This window comes from Carassius auratus, unplaced genomic scaffold, assembly GCF_003368295.1.
Source record: "Carassius auratus strain Wakin unplaced genomic scaffold, ASM336829v1 scaf_tig00012847, whole genome shotgun sequence".
NCBI classification, from domain to species: domain Eukaryota; kingdom Metazoa; phylum Chordata; class Actinopteri; order Cypriniformes; family Cyprinidae; genus Carassius; species Carassius auratus.
In genome coordinates, this window is record NW_020524335.1 from 348,928 (window position 1) to 369,105 (window position 20,178).

The 20,178-nt window shown below is 36.5% G+C and overlaps 1 protein-coding gene across 2 annotated transcripts; it reads right to left on the reverse strand.

Annotated features, from left to right (window-relative positions):
* Positions 1-203: 203 nt before the first annotated feature.
* On the reverse strand, positions 204-19,948 carry LOC113073779 (glycerol-3-phosphate acyltransferase 1, mitochondrial-like). Of its 2 annotated transcripts, XM_026246543.1 has the most exons (21): positions 19,803-19,948; positions 14,347-14,478; positions 13,524-13,643; positions 13,369-13,442; positions 12,100-12,213; positions 11,842-11,991; positions 11,087-11,186; positions 10,686-10,822; positions 10,499-10,598; positions 8,687-8,899; positions 8,466-8,579; positions 8,292-8,377; positions 8,081-8,196; positions 5,272-5,342; positions 4,921-5,185; positions 4,266-4,414; positions 2,859-2,936; positions 2,291-2,422; positions 1,836-2,025; positions 1,523-1,581; positions 204-1,311 (listed from the first exon to the last, which is right to left on the reverse strand). In XM_026246543.1, the coding sequence occupies exons 2-21, from the start codon at positions 14,443-14,445 to the stop codon at positions 1,195-1,197; spliced, it is 2,484 nt and encodes an 827-aa protein (XP_026102328.1). In that variant the 5' UTR covers positions 14,446-14,478; positions 19,803-19,948; the 3' UTR covers positions 204-1,194. The 2 variants fall into 2 exon arrangements, with proteins under 2 accessions (XP_026102328.1, XP_026102327.1); XM_026246542.1 differs by lacking the exon at positions 19,803-19,948 and having other exon boundaries at positions 14,347-14,662.
* Positions 19,949-20,178: the final 230 nt, after the last annotated feature.

The window sequence follows — 20,178 nt, forward strand, 5'->3', positions numbered from 1 at the left end:
TGATTTGATAAGCAAAGAATTCCACAATTTCCCAAGCCCAGGAGCTCACAGCCTCAAAATAAGTGTATCCTTTCAGATTTTTCCAAGATACTGGGAGAAGCATGTATCTTTTTAATCTCTCAGTAGCCTACGCAAACTGTGCACGCCTGCCAACTACACTCTTGCAAAGTAAAAACACGTCAATGGCAAAGCAACGTCTAGAGGCTGACGCACAAATGAGTTTTCTTCAACGACTTGTCAAAACAAGTTGGGATAATACAAAACACATGACAAATGAAGTTGGAAATGATACATCAGCAGAAAAGGCTTTCTAAAGAGCAGATAATAAAAACGGAATGAAGATGAGGTAACGTGAACTGCAGTTTTGGGACATTACAGGGTATCTTCAACTTTTGCTTGCTCACAGGCTCTCGATATATTCAATAACAAACAATATTCTAGTGGTTATGAAGGCATTCTGCATTCTGGTTATATTGTGCCTTGAGACAAATTTCTGGCATAAATAGGGTTTAATTCACATACTACAGACATATTGCACACATGCACACACACTGAGCATAGAAGACTCAGCGCTTAACTCCAAAATAAAATATACCAGCAACTGAGGAGGAAATCAAAGTGCTTTGGCTCCAAGAGAACCTCCTCCAAATATTTCAGACATATCTTGTAATGGTCAGCCAAGCAGAAGCACTCAAGCTCAGTTTCCAGTAAAGTTTCCCGCTCATGATCCTCTAGGCCTGCTAAAAAATGCTACTTTCATAAACTACTTGGACGCTTGCTGCACTTTTAAGTGCATTATGATGTATTCTTGTGTTATCGAAAGATGCTTTGTCTTTCTGTTCTCTGTAAGGTAATGGCGATTTCTTCACATGCTCTGACATATAATATGGTGATAGTGAAAGTTAAAAAGAAACATTCAGAGCTATAAACACACCCAATTTAGCTGAAAACCAAGGGCTTTCACTGGCATAGTATTGTGTAAATGGAAACATTTAGTAAACGAAAGAGCTGACAACTACTTGTGCATTGTGGAGGGAATTTTCAGTGAAGGAAGACTAACTTAAGTCTAGTATGAGGCATTTAGTAAAGGCACTTCCAGGTAAAGTTTTCCTTAGAGTAGCACCTATGATTAGCCAGTAAAAAGCCCTTAAGTGATGTGGAAAGCCACGCAGTTGTGTCGATGGTCCTAATGTGTCACAGCAGACTAAAACCCAGAATGTACTGCAGGAGTTTGTTTCTGTTGGCCTGAGATAAGAAAGTGCTGCTCAGCTCCAGACGGCACACACCACCCTCTCGCCTCTCATTAAGCACCTGTGAATCACAAAAATATGCTTATTATGCATGATTGATGATGCTTTGATTACTGCATTGATGATGCAAGAAGTGGAGGATAAGAAACGTGCATTGACACATTTGAACGTGAGGAAGTTACAAGGTTTGAATAAGCCACTTATAGGTTAATAATAATGCATCAATAGGTTAGACCTTTAAGCAAGCAAATGCCACAGGATGGCTTTCTCACCCCCAGCTCTTTAAATGTTTTCACTGTATTTTTTACGAGGTAGTGTGTGGCACTTTCTCCTAAAAAAAAACAAAGCAACAACAACAATGTCATCAATATAAATACATTCATTTATAGAACACCGTTCATACATGATTATAACTTAAAGTGCTTAAACATTCACACATATGATCAGACCATGAATGCCGGGCAAGAATGAGTGTTGGCAAAATGCTTAATAATAACATTCATTAAAAAAGTAAAGATGACACAGCAGGGAAAGAATGATCAATGGAGTTTTGGGTTGTCTTCAAGGTGGGGGACATATGCTCACCATATGCAGCCACTCCTCTCTCTGTGCGAGTTAGCAGATACTTGAAAAGCTTGTGCGTGTACTCTCTCTCTGACATGGGCGATATCAGGCTGTGTACAAAGATAGCTGCACCACTGTAGGCCTCCAGCACCGGAGTGAGAATCCTCTGAAGAAAAGTATAAAATTCCTGGGGCTCAGCTGATGGGCTCACCTAAAATAAAATGAAATAAGCATGTTAGGATTTAACAAAATGTAATGCCAGTAGTTATTTCAAGCTGTTTAATGTGGGGCTTCTGACATCTCTGCATCAGTTTTTAAATGGGCTGCTGGATCATCATTATACAAGGCATTTTTTTATTTTAAATAACCCGTATATAGACCACTTTCAGAAATCGTCATGCTTTTATATATTCAGTGTGAAAAATGGTTTCATTATTAGCTAAACAGAACATTTGTTACTATAGACAGATAGATACCTTCAGGTAACGGTCTCTTTGTTCATCTCCAAAGTCACTGTCTTCATCTTCTTCATCACTTCGCCAAGCAAGAGCCTCTGGAAACTTCTTTGGCCAAGGCTCCTCAGAAGGACTCAGCTCCTCCTGGTCCTCCTGAATAGAAGAACACAAGAGATGAATTTTCCGGTCAAATATTTTTATAGAATAATTACTTTTGATTATTGTTACTTATTGAGTGACCTTAAACTATTATTAATATTATGCACAAATATTATTTGATGTGTAGTGTATTTACCAATAGATGAAAAGGTAGTCTGAATCTACACTTTTACTCAGATTCAGAAAAACAATAATGAAATGGAAACTGAAATAATGAAATCATAGAATTTTCAGAAATCCACCTAAAACCCAATCAGGTCATTCGACTTCAACGGACTTTCCAGCAAATGACTTTCAATACAAATTTAAATCTCACAGCATCATTCGAATATTATTTGATCTTTGATGGCACTTTTTAAAATACTGCATCAAGTATTGCAGCTTTAAACAAAAAAAAATAACGTAAATAACAGGACAAATGAGAGCTTACCTCAGCTACAATGAGCACACCATACTCGATTAACCTGATGACAGCATCATGGAAGACCTGGTACAAAGTCTGACAAGGCTATAGAGAGAAAAGACAACATTATTACACTTGAATGATTTACCTGGGTATTTCTTTGTTAAATTGAAACAGTATCTCATCTTTACATCTAGTGGCGCATAACATAAATCTCTGTTTTGCTTTAAGAGATCAAAGCGTTCGAAATAAGCTTGTTCTAAAATAAGTGTAGGGATAATCCCTGTACAGTCAAATATGAAGATTCAATATAAAAAACAACACTATGGCTTTGTCTGCAAAACAATCCTTATTCTCAACCCCATTAAAATATAGTTATGCAAAAAGCAACACAGTATGATCTCTTTTAGTCTTAATTTTATTTGTACTACTGCGTCAAAAGATAAAAAGTGATTGGAACCAAACTGTATTTTATGCAAGCTTATTTAAAGATAAATATAGATTTATGATGTCTATTCAAGAAAGGGCATTTGGAGACCCCAAAAGGACATCAAACAACCAAGTCATATAAGAAGTAGACTGAAGTACAGTAGACAAGTCAAGTTGCAATACCGAACAGAACCACATTGAGACGCAAAAAAACCCTAAACAAATCACCTTGAGCTGATTGCTTAAACATACTACAGTACACGGATCCATTCAGAACAGAACATACACCTGACAAATCCAAACATTATCCTGAATGTGTGTGGAAACATCATGAATGTCCATAATGTGCAAAAATACAATGTATGATCTGTGCATCTAGAGCACTCATACACGGTTTGTTTGAGCATCAATATATTAAGCATGCTTAACTGTACGACACCTGTATGTCACTGCAATCGTCTTTTCCTTGATTGGAATCATCATCCATCAAAACTATCCAAGGAAGAAACTGGTTTGCTTTATCAAGCCGAGAAAACATAGTTTGCGGTTCAGACAGTACTTCATACAGTGCTACAAGAGCTCTCGCACTCCTCAGAATGAATCACGGAATATGACTGGAATGAACAAATCAATGAAAACACAATGTGAGTCCCTATTGATGGAATACGTTTTTCTTTTTTTTTTGCGCTGTTTGGATTGATTGTTTGAACGCATTCACTTACTCGATCATTCGATTTAAAACCTTCCCGAGTTTTGTGGCTTGAAATGATATGATTTCCTTATGCATTAATTGTGTTAAATTATTTTAACGCGTTAAGGATTTTGGAATTAATTGCATGTGTTATCACTGAAAGCCCTAACTTGTACTGAATTTCACTTAAATTGTCATTTTTAAAAGTTAAATGTCAAAGGTTTTGATTCAGCATATCAAAAGTTTTGCTTGAGATTAGAGTCAACCACCAGATGGTGATGCTGCTTGAGTGAGTGATGTGACTGAGGGCATACCATTGCTACTGCCACCTCATTGGACAGAAAGTGGGAGAGGCCTGCAGCTCTGCGGATCAGTCTCTCTTGGCTGAGCAGCGTAGATGAAGAATTCTGTTCACTCGCTGAAGTTGCAGATTGCTCTCTCAGCAGGGCCAGTGTGCTGCAAGCTAGCACACATACATATACATAGAGTTACAGTACACATTCAGTCTGTAATTCTTAAATAGTTCAAAAATACACAAACAAACTGTGTGCTACATCTGTTTTTTTATGCAATCTGTATAATGTATTTAGATTCCAAAAAAAGATTTTTTATGCTGGTTGATGATCACATGAACCAATTTTTCAAGTGTTTTATACAGGTTATTTTATTATGTATTAATTATTAGCTTTTCATCCACTCATAAACCCCCGCAGTTCACCCAAAAAAATCCAAATTTTTGTTAATGTTTCTTCACGTTGCTAAATATGGAATAAATACATTCATACATGTATTCTATTTTTAAAAGTAATCACAAATGTTTAATCTAATAGATTACATCACTAAATACAATTTCGACAAATAATTCGTAATCAGTAACGGACTACAATTTGTAAATAATCTACCCTGCACTGATTATTTGTATCATCAGTCTTTGTAGAGTTATGACTGGTGGCATCTCAGATCTTTTACCTATAATAGCATCTGCAATGAAGACGTGGAAAAGGCCATTGCTGTAGAAATTGAGCTCAAAGAGTGCAGGTACAGTGTTCCTAGGAGCGATGATGAACTCTGTGTTTCTGTTGGTGCTGGTGACGTTCACACAGTTTCCCAGAAGGCTAAGCGCATGCATGACCACATCCTCCGAATTCCCAGAAAAACCCAGGTCAAAGTCCCGTGATAAGATCTCTTCCTTCATATTGAAGAAATCCTCCACCAGTTTAGACAGCAGTACACCCTGTCCAATCAAAAACCAATAAAACTGACTGAAGAAATAAGGGCTGATGTGGTGTATGCTGCAAAGGAAGTGAGGACAGTGCTTACCTGTCTGTGCCGGTACAGGAGGAGACAGGCCACGATGTGAGTGGACATGATTGCTGATGACTTGCTGGCAGCTATGTGAAACACAGAAGGCAGTAATCAGACTGACTGAATAATAGTTGATAAGAGTGAAAGTGGTTTAACTGAGCCAAACTGAAAGATATGGCAAAAATTCTAATGCTCAAGGGTGAAGTGTGTCATTTTTGATGTCAAAATACAATCTTAATTTGTAGAGACAAATATAAAAAGTAATTTGGGGGTTGACTTTTTCTCTTGCAAAACGGTCCTCATTTACGTGATTTAAACTGAGTGCACACTTCACCCTTAAATTCTCTGATGAAGGGAAATGAAAGGACACTATTTAAATTCATAACTGCATGATCTACAAACTCCATGACATTGTCTGTGAGCTAAAAAAACAAACATCCGAGAGTATCTGAAATATGTTGTATGAAGAAAAACAGAGTGACTTTGGAGCAGAAAACCGCTTATTATTACAAGCTATTAAACATTCACAAGCAAGCTGAAATTCCACCTCAGAGTGCCGATCATCTGACCTTCTGTCCTCAAAAAAGCAGCACCAACAGGGCATTCAAACACAGAGGGAAGAGACTGGCTAAAAGCACCACATCACCATTGTGACCAAGGACTGTGACCAGCAGCAGCAGTAACATACATTAACTGTAGAAAGTAGATCAGCTGTAGATACAACATGTCCGGAGCATATTTCAGTCCAACATCAAAATAATATACACATTTTCTTAATATATTTAGCATAAAGGCAATTAAAGAAAACATCATTACCAATACTGAAATAAATAATTTAATAAAAATTGTATTATATTTTAGCACAGTATTTTAATGGCAATGGGGAAAAAATTATAACTTTAAACTATTTATACATTTTACAGCATTTTAATAATAAGAAAATAATGTGTCCAGACATATTGAATGTCACTACTGCATTACAGTAATGAGAATACAAAGGAATCATTAAGAACAATGAGAATTACAAAACCTCAAAATTAGTGGTCGACCGATATAGTTTTTTTGACAGCCAATGCCAATATCTTGGAACGCAGGGTGGCCAATAGCCGATATAGAGCCAAAAATAACAAAAAGTAATTTTTTGTGCTGTATTTCCCTTAACGAGAGGGAGAATGTGAGCACTGTGTGCCATTCTCAGCGCCGTCAAAATAAAAGTCCTGCCTCGAACACATCGGCCAAGTAGAAAAACTTATCAGCCGATGCCGATATTTGAAAAATGCCAAATATCAGCCGATATATCAGCCTTGGAGACATATCGGTCAACCACTACTTAAAAGTAAATAATTAGAATTCTGGGGAAAATTTATATTGATTTTCATAAAAATATTGCCACTAACAATATGGTTTGTAGACATTTTGCCAATAAATTTCCATGACTTTTCCATAACCTTTGAGACAATATTTATGACCTAATGTTCCATTATTTTACAGGTAAAGAAAAATCGGTTCAAATTTATCTTAGCATTTGTTAACTAACATGAATGACAATTAATGCTACCTATTTGCTTTATATTTGTTTTAATAGTAAGTACAAGCTATGACTGTGCCAGAGGTTACTCTACCGAGAGCATATAACATCACTGAATATTATAATTTATTTAACCAATTTTATCAAATAAACTTGAAAATGAATTTCATTTAGGAAACTGTTTAGGTCTAACAAGTAATATTCAGGTACAGAAATATACAGAAATGAACTAAACTGTGTTTATGAGGATACTCGACAGGATGGACATTTTGACATAATTTTGTGTGTATCTGGCAACTTAAGCGCAATAAGCAGTGGAAAAATAACTCAATTTGGTACTTGGAGATGTTTTCAAGCTGGATTTACATGCGCATGTTTTGAATATGACTATGTGTACACAGAAAACAGGAGTCTCTGGAATGCGCATTTACCGAGTGCTTTAAAAAGACTTAATGATACAATATGACACAATTGCAAATGATACAGTTTTGTGATGATGCAACACAGTGACAATTCTGTCAACTGTCCTGAAACAATAAGAGTCTCGTATCGCAGCGAGCAGCAGTTCTCCTGTAGTGTAAGCGAGAAGCGCTGATGTGTAGCCATTTTCAGAAAGTGAAAGAGCTGAATCACTCATGCTGTTTTCAAATACTTATTTACTCATCTAATCTACATGCTATTTTTAATAAATGTTATGTAGAATTTGCGCATTTCAAATGCGAAACCTGGGAAATGAGTAAAACTAGATTTATGCGTGATACCTCTCCAATATTCAGGACCTGATTAAAAAAAATATAGCAGAGAGATCTGTGGAATACATTTCCTTGACTTCTCCAGGCCTGGAAATTGCAGTTTTAAAATTCAATTTCAAAGTTTATTATGACTGTATGAACCCTGTAACAATCTTAAAAAGTAGTAAAATATGATTTTTATGATCTTTTTTTGTGAAATATGAAATCCAGACATGTTTTTGTAAGGCTTTGTCAAATTCACTCACTAGTTGTTTTGTTGGCTTTGGTTTTCCTTAGCAATTATGGTGTTAGAAATACACTTTCTGTATCTTTTTGATCTGAACAATGAGCCCATGTATTCAGATTTTTTTTTATGTCAGTGATTCTGTAGGCCATGATATAAAAGCAAGTTTTTCAGGCAAATGATAAATGAGCAGCATTGACATTAGTCATTTTACAACTGCTGACCCCACATAAACAGCAAATTTACCCAACCCTCATTGCTTGAAAAATCGGCCACTGCCTAAGAAACTATTAAAGTATCATGGCTTTTAAGTGCCCTTACTGAAGAGAACGTGCTTGGCCAGGTTAGCGATGACCTGCCTCCTCCAGGGCTCATCTGACAGGTCTCTTGAATTCAGATGATCCTCATCTTCTCCATTAAAAACAGCCTGATCCGGCCTGCAAAAAAAAACAAAAAACTGAACATAATCCAATAAACCAATAAACAGCAGTCCATATGATTATGTTGGTTGCTGGGAGCCTAAAGGCCGTACTGTGCAGCGATGATTGTGGGGAGAAGGATCTGCTCCAGCGTGAGCGGGGCCTGGAGATGGTGACTGCGCTGTGTATCCAGGTACTCCTTAAGAAATGGAGAAGAAAGATCCAAACATTAGGGGAGAGATCTGCTATGCAGTCAGCCAAACTGAGATCAGATGAGCTGCACTGACCTTTAGTGAGAAGGGCTGCGTGAAATCCACACGCACACAGCCATAATTCTTCCGGAGCATCCTGAAAACGCCACAGGCAATTCCCCACAGACTCTCATTCTTTTTAGGCTTGCCCTGAAGGGAGGAGAACAGTCAATTAATTATTATATTAAAACTTTGAGTACCATTATAAGTGAACTTCATATCGGCTTTTTGCTGAATATCACCACAGTTAGACATACCAGCTGCTCGCTGTTGTAGTTTCCCTCTATAATGCGGTCATATGAGATGCCTACAGGCACAATCAGAACATCGGGGATGCTGTTGGCACAGAGTGTGTCAACCACAATTGAGAGCATGCCCGCACGTGCTGGAGATGGCTTCCCACTGCGAGAGCGCGTGCCCTCTAAATACACCTCCAGAAACTGCTGCTGCCGCAACAATTCTTCTGTGTACTGAAAATGAGAGGAAAACAGAAAAAAAAAAACCCAAATATTACAATCCTTAAGATCCATGACTCTTCCTTTGCAAACTCCCACTAATTAAAGCAGCCCATTGTGGCAATGGGGTGCTCAACAGGAAACAGCATAAAAAATGCAGGAGTAATCCATCAGCTTTCTATGACAGCCACCTCTAACCACAAGCCTCTCAACAGTCGCTGCAATGACAATCACCATGTCATTTTAACTAAACTAAAAACCCCAGCGGGCACCTTGATGTCAATTTGACGTCAAATATTAGACCAGATTTGATCAAGATGCTGCAAAACATAATTTCAAAGTCGGATTATACATCAAGTCCTTCCAGTGGTTAATTCGTGAAAATATTAGTTTCATCCCATACTGAAATTGATTATGTAAGTATATGGGCCAACATGCTTGACATTGAGTTAACGTTAAATCAACGTCGTGTTATAGGCGTTCAGTTGATGTCATATTGACATCACATTGATATCAACCCAGCGGGCAATTGATGTCAAACACAGTCTTCAAATAATTTTTTTTTTCTTCAAAATGCATCCATTCCGCATGTTTTGAATGACATGTTGTTTGATTTCTCTGTGAAAGTGGACTTCTGTAACTTCTGTGGTTAAAAACATATAAACAACAACAACATAAAAACTATTTATAAAATAAAAATGTAGGCATTACTGATAATGAAAGAGTTGAATATATTATATTTTACCAAAAATATACTGATTTGCTTAATTACAAATAAAAAAAAAATTATGCAGCATTTTTTCTGTAGCCCCACATTAAGTAAGTGTTGGCACAGTGGATAAGACACATGCCTTTGGTGTGAGAGACCTGGGTTTGAATCCACTGTGAGACATCAATGTGTCCCTGAGCAAGACACTTAACCCCTAGTTGCTCCAGAGGCATGCGACCTCTGACATATATAGCAATTGTAAGTCGCTTTGGACAAAAGCGTCAGCTAAATGAATAAATGTAAATAAAATTGTAATACCAAGTATATACAGTATTACAACGACATGTTCATTTATGGAAAATTTACAAATTATGATATAAACCAGTGGATTTAATAAAACATGTCTTGCATTTAATACTGTTTTGTCATTATTCTTGTGGTCTAGTAATTTGGACTGAAATAGAGAGCAAGAACCAGAGGTTTATATTCAGTAAATAACTACTAAATGCAGTATATGAAATATTGATTAAATCAGTAGCCCTTTGAATGTTACGGTTCAAAAGTTTTGGGTTAGAAAATGTTTTTTTTCCCCTACACTTTTGAAATTTTATGCATCCTTGCTAAAAAAGTATTGCTGACCTGAAAGAAAAATAATGACCATACAGAACAGTAATGAATGTGCATATTAAGTGGAGGAGGATGGCAGAGGAGAATGGTTTCCCCATGCTGAGCTTGGTTCCACTGAAGGTTATTCCCCCTTCACTGGCTAAAATCTTCGGTAGTTTCCTTGCCACGTTTTCACTGAGATATTTAACACATTAAGGTGTAATTTTCTGTAAATCTACTTTGAAACCGATGACGTACCACTATACACATAAGTAGATCTGATATCTCTGTGGACTTACTGCATGTAACAGTGATCTGTATAACACATCCTTCTTTCCGTCTGAAGTCTCATCCAGTTTACGACGGATAAAAAATCCTCCTAGTTTCCGTATCAGTGTGCTGAGGGAGTACAATGCATGCATACATGTATCATAAATGAACATATCAGTTTGACTGTCTATTGTTGACATCATGACACCTGTGTACCTTAAGATAGGGATGTCAAGGTTGTTGCCAGCTGCGATGTGAGGGGCTTTGATGTTGTGACAAAACAGGATGAAGGTGATGAGCAGGTAGTCTATGTGGGACTTGTGAACAGGAAGGAAGACCAGGGGAACATTGTTCTAGAAGACACACAGTAAAAATGTTTGTTATACTTTAAGATATCTATATAAAGGTATTCTAATTCTTCACCCATTACATTACATTAAATATTCATAAAAAGGTGGGGGACAGATATTGTTTGTTAATGATCTGTTTATCTGTATGTCTTCTTGTAATAAGTGAGTTTGTCTACTGATGGACTGATCAGTTACGTTATGTGTGGCAGTGCAGATAAGAAGAAATGTCCATTCTGGGCAAAAAAGTATGCCATGTAAATGTCTGACCTCAGATGCTGCTTTCTTTACCATCTCCAGCTGACCTTTATGGATCTGAATACTCCAGAAGAATCCATTAAACAATTTCAACAACACCCATCCTGTTATTCTGAAAGAGACATACAAAAAAGAGAGAAGATGATCTAGGATTTATTTCTAATCAATGAATAAATTACAAACCCAAAATGATGTTTATTTACTATTTAAAATAATATATAAAACATGAAGTAATTTTAAATAATTTTTATTTAGTATTTTAAATGAATGCTTAGATTCAGTAAAGATGCATTAAAGTGGTCAAAAGTGACAGTAAAGATTTTTACATTGTTTCACAAGATTTCGATTTAAATAAATGCAGTTTTTTTTTTACTTTCAGAAAAATCCTGAAGAATAAACATCACTGCCATGACATAAATAAATTACATTTTAAAATAAAATATAAAAGGATTTTAAGTTTTAATAATATTTCACAATATTACTGTTTTGCTTTTTTTTTTTTTTTATATATATAAAAATACATACAGCCTTGGTGGGCATATGAGACTTTTTTTAATAACATTAAAAAGAACTTTACTAAACCCAAAATTTTTAACAATATTATAAAATAATAATTATAACAATAGAATTGATAATTATTCCATATAAAAAGTACATTTGCATTTATATTAATTTAAGTACATTTGCATTTAGATTCATTGGTTGTAGTTTTTTTTCTTTTAAATTTTTTTTAGCTTTGCTCATGGAGCATGATGTGAAAACTGTACCTGATGAAGGCAGGTGAGATGTTGGCAACCATTTCCTGCAGGAATCCTCTGGTCTTCCGTCTAACTTTACTGACAGCTTTGGAATCCACTCCAGACTCTGCATTTGTGCTAGCACCCTCGGATGCTACCTCCACTATAGCACTTTCCAGCCTACAGCAATAACACTCACAGTCAATCTGGATGCTATGATGTATTCCTGCTGCTTAGAAACAGAGCTTTACATTGCACTTGTTCCTTGCTTTTCTAAACACCAGGTACCTGCTGCTGTTGAGCACGTTCTCCACCACATTACGAGCAAACATGTCCTTCCGGACATCTCTCTCCAAGACAAACAGCACATAACTCAGCCTCCGTGCAAGCCAACCTCTGTGTCTGTATTATACAAAATAAAAGCTAGTTGAGCATGGAAAGTATAATGAGAATTACTGACTTAAAGAATTCACTGAAATGTTTCTTAAAGGGATCCTATTATGCCCCCTTTTACAAGATGTAACATAACTCTCAGGTGTCCCTAGAATGTATCTGTGACGTTCCAGCTCCAAATACAAAACATACTGTATCATTTATTGTTCCATACTGAAAATTACTATTTTTTTCATGTATTTGTTTTTTGTGTATTTGTTAAATAAGCTGTTCCTCTCGGCCTCCATTTCCAGAAGAGCCTTTACAGCTTGTGCATCCGCATACTCTGCCAAAATGTAACATTTGTTTGATCTTGATTATCCCGTGATTCCCGTCTATCATGGTCATGCTCACGTAACACTGTTGCATATCATGAAAGTTTATTTTTTGCATTTTAAAGCCATTTAAGGTTAAATACCTAATGTGTCCAAAACAGCCCTATCCCTATCCCCTATCATGAATCATGAAATTCTGAAAAATCAAACTGTCAGTGACTTGAACTCGAGAACTGGATCAGTATCATTTGTGAATAAATTAACTTTGCAAGGTTTTTTTTCTTTTCTTTTCACTTAACCACCTTTTCAGAAATCATCTGAATGATTTTTTCATGCATCCTACAGATTCAAGACTCAATGATTATTTTTCAGGAGTTCTCTTTGGAGCTTTTTTGTGTAATTGTTTCACCCATTTGGTAGAATCAATTGTTTAATATCAATATGTGCTGAAAGGCAATATACATTTTTTCTACTGAATTACGCACTGTCCACTTCCTCCCCTGATTGGCTGTACCAGCTCAGACCATCTTTGGTCCTTGTCATGAGATCAAGGTACAATAATATCCCCCGACAAGCAGTGTTAATAATTTCCACGACTTTCCACTCCTCACAGAAAACTACAACCTTCCATTTGACACTTGAATGTAAACACACATCAGGGAAACTACATTTGACCAACTATGGTATTAATTAATGGTGCATCACAAACTAAATTATATTAATGAATTATACTTAATAGCAAGTTGCATAACCAAGCAATGCACAGTAAAAATTCTCACGCTAAATAATGAGAGAAGTGGTCATCTATTCAGACCCATGAGGTCCATGGTCAACAGAGGATGATGTTTACCTCGTGTGTGTTTCATTGATGTAAATCACATTACGGAGCCCCAGTGAAGGGATGCTGGGTTTGAACAGCCTCTCCTGGAAAACACATAATTGTAGTAACAGTCAAACTACAGATGTTTCTTAGTTTCAATATGCCAAAAGCTTCAACAAACTAACCTGACTCAGGGGTGTGCATGAGTGACAGCATCTTCCAACAAATGGTCTTTTCCTGTTCAGCAGACCTTCCTTCCCTGTGGTGGTCACAGACCGAAGGACAGATGGGCTGGAGCTTCTGTCCTACATGAGAAATACAAAGTTTATTCTCCAGAAGATCACTGCAACAAGATAACTTGTAATAACCTAGCCTTCCAAAAATGTTCCATTTGTTGACATTAGTTATCATGAACTAACAATTAGCAAATTTTTAACAGACTGTATTAATCTAGGTTAATGTTATTTTTAAATATACTATTGTTCTTTGTTAATTTAAACAACTTGAAATGTTAAACATAAATAATAATCTATATAAATAAAAGCTGTAAAACAGCGTCTTTCTTGTTTTTTAACTGACATTTCTGGTCCTTCTGTTGACAAAGCTGCTTGTTTTCAAACTTTATTTTATTCAACCGAGTGGTAATACACTGAAAAATTAATTTAATATTTATTTAATAATTTCAGAATTATAATAACAATTTCAGAATTACGGAAATTATTATAATTAGTTTTTAATTGCCTCATTTATCCAGGTTTTTCAAGTATGTGGGAATTAAATAAAAATGACAGTTGTTGAGGGAAGAAAGTAAATAAATAAAGAAAAATAAAGAAAAGAGCCATTATTACGAGCCTCATTATTCAAGCTATCAAGTCTGTAGCACCAACAGCACAGGACAAGCACAACCTTAATAGTTAAGGTTAGGGGTTTGCTCAAATCTCTAAGCCTATGAATATGCAATAACAGTTATGCTTTCCTTAGTATGGCCCAAGTTTTTTCCATGCTTACCTGGTCCTCACAGGGATGCTTCAAACAACCACTTCCTGCGTCAGGATTATTGCCCAGGAGAATGTTATCTGGACCCCCCAGAACCATGCGGACATCCATCACCTCTCTTCAAACCAAGCATCAACAATGAAACTGTGGGAGGGAAGGAAAAACAGAGAATAAGAGGCAGTCCATTGCCCCCCTCTGTGCTGTAGGTCAAAACACGGACAAGCTCTGATTACAGCTTTTCACAATAAATTCCTGCAGCAGGCAAAATATTCCACAGAATGTGAAACCGCTGTGCCTTTTTTCTTCAACACGGCACTGAATAACAGGAATGTCAGATGATGTGTTCCACCCAATCACAGCAAACAGATAAGGTTCGCCAAACCTGCTGCGGTGGTTTCAGGTGAGCTGATCATTCTGACGAAAATTTCAGAAAGATCGGCAACCAAACAAGCAAAGCTTGATTGCAGTTTAGTTCCTCACTCAGTCTACAGGCTTGACAACAGCTCAAAGCACACAAGACACCATCAGCTGAACTATATCCTGGGTGACCTGCAGCTACATAATCTTTTTTTATCTGTGATTTGCTGACCCATGGATGAGAGCGTCTACTCTCCAGTGTCATGTTAAAGGGCTACGACATGAAGCATACAATATATTGCAGCTGTCCCTTTTAGAGGTAAACTGGAAGGGTGGCAGTGACAGCAAAACTAAACGGTGCCTGTGCTCCTGCAAAGCGATACATTTTTGGAAGACGAGCTGTGGACAAAAGCTTGAGCCAATTATTAAGGGTGCAGAATGTACCCTTTGAAAACCACATGAGAGATCTGCACATGTTCAATGCATCATTTGGTTGTGGCATAAGTAGAATGAGACATGAAGTTTAAAGGCTCTGACTTTAATTTTCTCTGTGGTCAAACAGATTTTACTGTTGTCTCTATTATCATGGGTTCTTCTTATTTCCTCTGTGGCTGCACTTCTTCAAAACACCCCATCAGCAACTCACAAGGGCATTACAGAAGCCCCAGTGGGACCGTTTAGTCCATTGGTAGAATGCACTGAGGTTGTTTTCTTGATGTTTTTCTACTATCTTTTGTGCGTCATGGGTAGAGAAAGGGATTAAGAATTAGTTTTTTTTTTTTTTTTTACTGATTATTGGTGAAAACATCAGAATTATCAGAAAAAAGGTTGAATTATAAGATATGAATTTAGAATTGAAAGAAGGAAATGACGTTTTATATAAATAAAGGAAGCACACACTAACAGTATAAATTGTGGCTGATCATTATTTTAATGCTGGTGCAGTGATTGGGAAATGAGCGACACCTGCTCCACTCACCGGTCTTGAGTCCTACGGAGGAGATTGGAAGGATACAAAAGAGGAGCGACGACAGTGAAAGACAAAAGAGGACCAGGCCTGGATTTTATTTTGTGTTTGTTTTTTGTTTGTGTGCAGCAGTCGTCCGCAAGGCGCTATCACGCTGTTTTGTGTTTATTTGGTTATTAAAACTTGGCTGAATTGTCTGCCGGTTCCCGCCTCCTTCCCGAAGGAGTCTGCCGCCGAGGATGCTCCAGCCCACCACCCCAAGAAGACACCTTCACACTGCTCTATTGCACCACAGATTCACCCCAGCAGCGACGGATCTTCGCAGCGCGTTCCTCCTTCCTCCCGGGCTTCGGCACCAGTGTAACACATTAAAAACTTCCCAATCACGGGAAGAAGGAGGCGCGAACATTTACATTTATTAAATTATGAGTGCTTGACAGCGTGTAATCTAGAAAATATTTGTATATGTTAATTTAGATTTGTTCGATGTAACAATTTAAAAACTCCATCATCTTGGGAAGAAGGAGGTGGGAACCGGTGGACATTCAAATCAAAACTTTATTACCAAAAATAAACACAAAACAGCGCGACAGCCCCTTCCGGACGACTGCCGCACACAAATAAAAACCAAAACACAAAATAAAGCCCAGGCCTGGTCCTCTCTCCTCCCTCACTGTCGTCGCTCCTTTTTTATATCCTTCCGATCACCTCCGTGGGACACGAGACCGGTGAGTAGACTAGTAAAACTACACTGCTAAACAATTATAGTTTTTAAGCAGTTTATTAGTAGTCAGTTTGCTACACTCCAAGAAAATTATTCACAGGTTTTTACCCGCATTTTCAATTACGCATTTTATTTAATAGAAGCTTACCTTTTCCATTTTTCTAGATATTTTTCTTACAGTGTACTAACCGATTACCAATCACAGGTACAAGCTACTAACAAGGTGTATAAAAAATGAACAATTATTAAGTTAATATAAATCATTAATAATTTATTGTTTGAATCACTTATCAAAAGTTGCTTAAAGTAACAGCAACTGATATTATACTGATAAACTTTGGTTACCAATTGTTTGAGAAAACTCATTAAGTTTTTAATAATTAATTGTTTAATATTCCAATCATAATATACTTTAATCACTTTTGCCTATAGTTCTGGGCTGACAGTAATTTAATTAAGATGACTCAATCACATGCTCTCATCAGGGTAAAAATGGGTCAGCAGAAGAGTGGGTCTTTGAATGAATGACTGGAGCAAACCAAGTTGATAGGAGCGAGGGAGGAAAAGATGGGATAATCCCTTCCACAATGAATAACAACCCCAAGCAAGACGCAAAGAACATGCTGAATGAGCCTGGGGAGAAAGAGAAAGACAAGGTATACAGCGAGCCACGCTGCAGCTGCTAAAACAAGAGTTCATTGAACTCTGGAAGCCTTGCCTGCATTGCCTGATGTGATCTACACCAATAGGTGACCAGAACACTGATGAGAAAGGAGAAACGGAGGCGTTTTCTGAGAAAGTCTGGCTGGATGTCAAAGCCAGCAGAAAGGAGACAAGTGAAACATAGCCCTGGACTGGCTTTTTAAGTTGAACAACTTAAAAAGTTCATGAAGCCACTGTCTGAAAATCATCCTGTATTATCTACATTTTTAAAGCAAACTTTAGTGGCTTCACTACCTTTAAATGTCAAACTATAATGTACCAAACTAGAGCTATATATCTTAATGTTTTCAATGTGGATTACAGCTAGTGTTGTCACGGTACCAAAATTTCAGTATTCGGTACCGATACCAGTGAAAATCCATGGTTCTCTGTATTAATTTCGGTACCAAAGCAAAAAAACAAAAATATGCTAATTAAAAAAAATAACTTTTAGCACTAAAAATAAAACCAATGCCATTCTTTATACTTATTTACAATTGTGTTTAAAGTTTTTCTACAAGTTATATAATTATGAAAAACAGTAAACAAGTTTCACACAAATTTAATTTGTCTTTTAATTTATGAAATTTAAACATTTTTATTTTTGGTAAATCAAGGGGATTTGCTATTAAAATTAAAACATGGAAGAAGAGAGAGAGAGAGAGAGAGAGAGAGAGAGACCCCGGCCGCACGCTCACCGTCTTCAAACAACACTAGCGCTGTCTTGCTCTCTCTCCCTCGCGCATATTAATCAATTGACACAATGCTCTCGATGTTTAAATAATTTAAAATGAGAATGTAAGAGTGCTCACCCCATTTTTGTTTGTAAGAAAAAATTTGATTATATTTCATATCGCAAAACATATTGCAAAAGATTAAATATCGCAATGTTATTTTTTCCCAATATCGTGCAGCCTTACTATTTAGGATGCATCACTTGTTTCTGCCAGGACATAAAACATGTTTTCTGACATGTTTTCTTTTTATGTGGTGTGAGAACGTGAAAAAGCTACAAATATTATCAGAGTGGTCAGACCGAAACGGATTTCCAGCAGTGCGATTTGAATAGGATTTCAAACCTGTAAACATTGCAAAAATTGGATTTCATATAGTTTGTTGCCGTTCTACATATAATCGGATTTAAATCGGATCGGATTTGCACAAAAATCGAGTTACGTTTGTTTCCAAAAGTCAACATAATTACGAATGTGATACTGGTTTTATACAACAGTTAAATAAGTTAATATCAAGAGACTTACGTTTTAGGCCACATATTCTCTGTTTTTGCTCTATTACTAAAAACAAAAATCATCCCAAATACAGCACTGTTTTGCATCTCTGAGCAACATGATAGTGTTTCGTTTCTGAATTAATCAACACGTGATTCGGTTCAATCGCAATATCTCGCTGCCACCTACTGGCGGTTTTAATTTTACATTTAATTTACCTTTCCATTTTTTAAATAATTTCAAACATCAGTTTTCCAGTGTTTTCTGTTTAAAATATCAAAACATTATCAATTCATTTGTAACTGCGGGTTAAAGTACTCCATGTCCACAGAGCTGCATTAAAACATTGTGTAAAAACAACTAAATGGCACTTCAGATGCAGTTCTGTTTTCTCTGCATTGCAAAGATTTTGTTCACAACTGGTTGCATTTACTTGGTAACAGCCCAAATGCAAGTATTTGACCTAAAAGATGGTGCAAACTTTAAAAAAAAAATTTGAATAAAGGTAAAAAAAAAAATCATGAGTCAGCTGTCATCACAATTAGAAATAAGATATCAGCACAATAGCACACTCAGCAAAATATTGTCTATTTATCGTTATCGTTAACATTACAGAAATCAGGGCCGGCGCTCCGCACACGCACATCACGCACCACGCGTAGGGCAAGTGCTTGGGGGGGGACCAAAAAATCTGGGTCGTGAAAAAATCATCACAATAGGCTACTTGTATAAATAATAGGGATGCACCGAATGAAATTCTTGGCCGAAGCCGAAGCCGAATAATAATGAAATGCTTGGCCGAAGGCCGAATACCGAATGCGGTGTTTTCGCATTTTTTCCATTTATTTTGCCAATCTGTCACCTTTTTCAGTCCTTCTGAGTTTGCAGGTATGGACATGAGATGCAGCACTAAACAGTCTCTCACTGTTGGTGCTTGTGCATGGAGCAGACAAGTACCTGCAGAATAGTTGAAAATTTTATTGCAGTTTTCTGACAGTTGCTCATTTCAAAACGAACAATGTCTTCAAGATAATGAAATGGTTGAAACCCAGTGTAGGCCTACTATTTTACTACACTGAAAATAGTTCGGAATTTTCACAAAATACATATAAAATATAGGTAGTAACACTTTATAATGTTTGTTAACATTATTGCATTAACTAACAATGAGCAATACATTTGTTATGGTATTTATTAATCTTCGTTAATGTAAGATAATAAAAAATATTTAGTTCATTTTAGTATAAGTGCATTAACAATTTTAACAAATAGGCCTACCACTTTTGATACTTTTTAATTCAGAAATTACAAATGTGATACTTTAATTTTAATACTGTATTAGTAAATGTTAACATTAAGATTAATAAATGCTTTTAATAAGGGTTTTTCATTGTTAGTTAATGTTAAAAATAGAAACTACTTATAAAGTGTTACCATAATCCAAAATATAAATAAAATCTTAAATTAATTTCCCATACAAGGAGCCTACCTGCGTGCCATCTGCGCCAGGTCAGGAAAGCGGCCTTGATTTGTCTTCCAAAATTCGAGAGGGTTATTGCTCCTGGGGATGGGGACTTCTGAGAGATACCCATCTACAGTGTTGGGAAAGTTCACTTTCTACATGAACTAGTTCAAAGTTCAATTCACAATTTTAAAATGAACTAGTTCAGTTCATAGTTCAAACTACAAAATTTTTGAACTAAGTTCACTAAGTTCCAAAATGAACTAGTTCATAGTTCTTTTTTTTCCATATGTTGCTGCAAGCTATTATTTTTCACAATTATTGCCACAGCCCATATAGAATCACAGACAGCAATTATTTTATCAGTTTTAACAATGAAGCTATGCGTCAGATTTCATCTTCA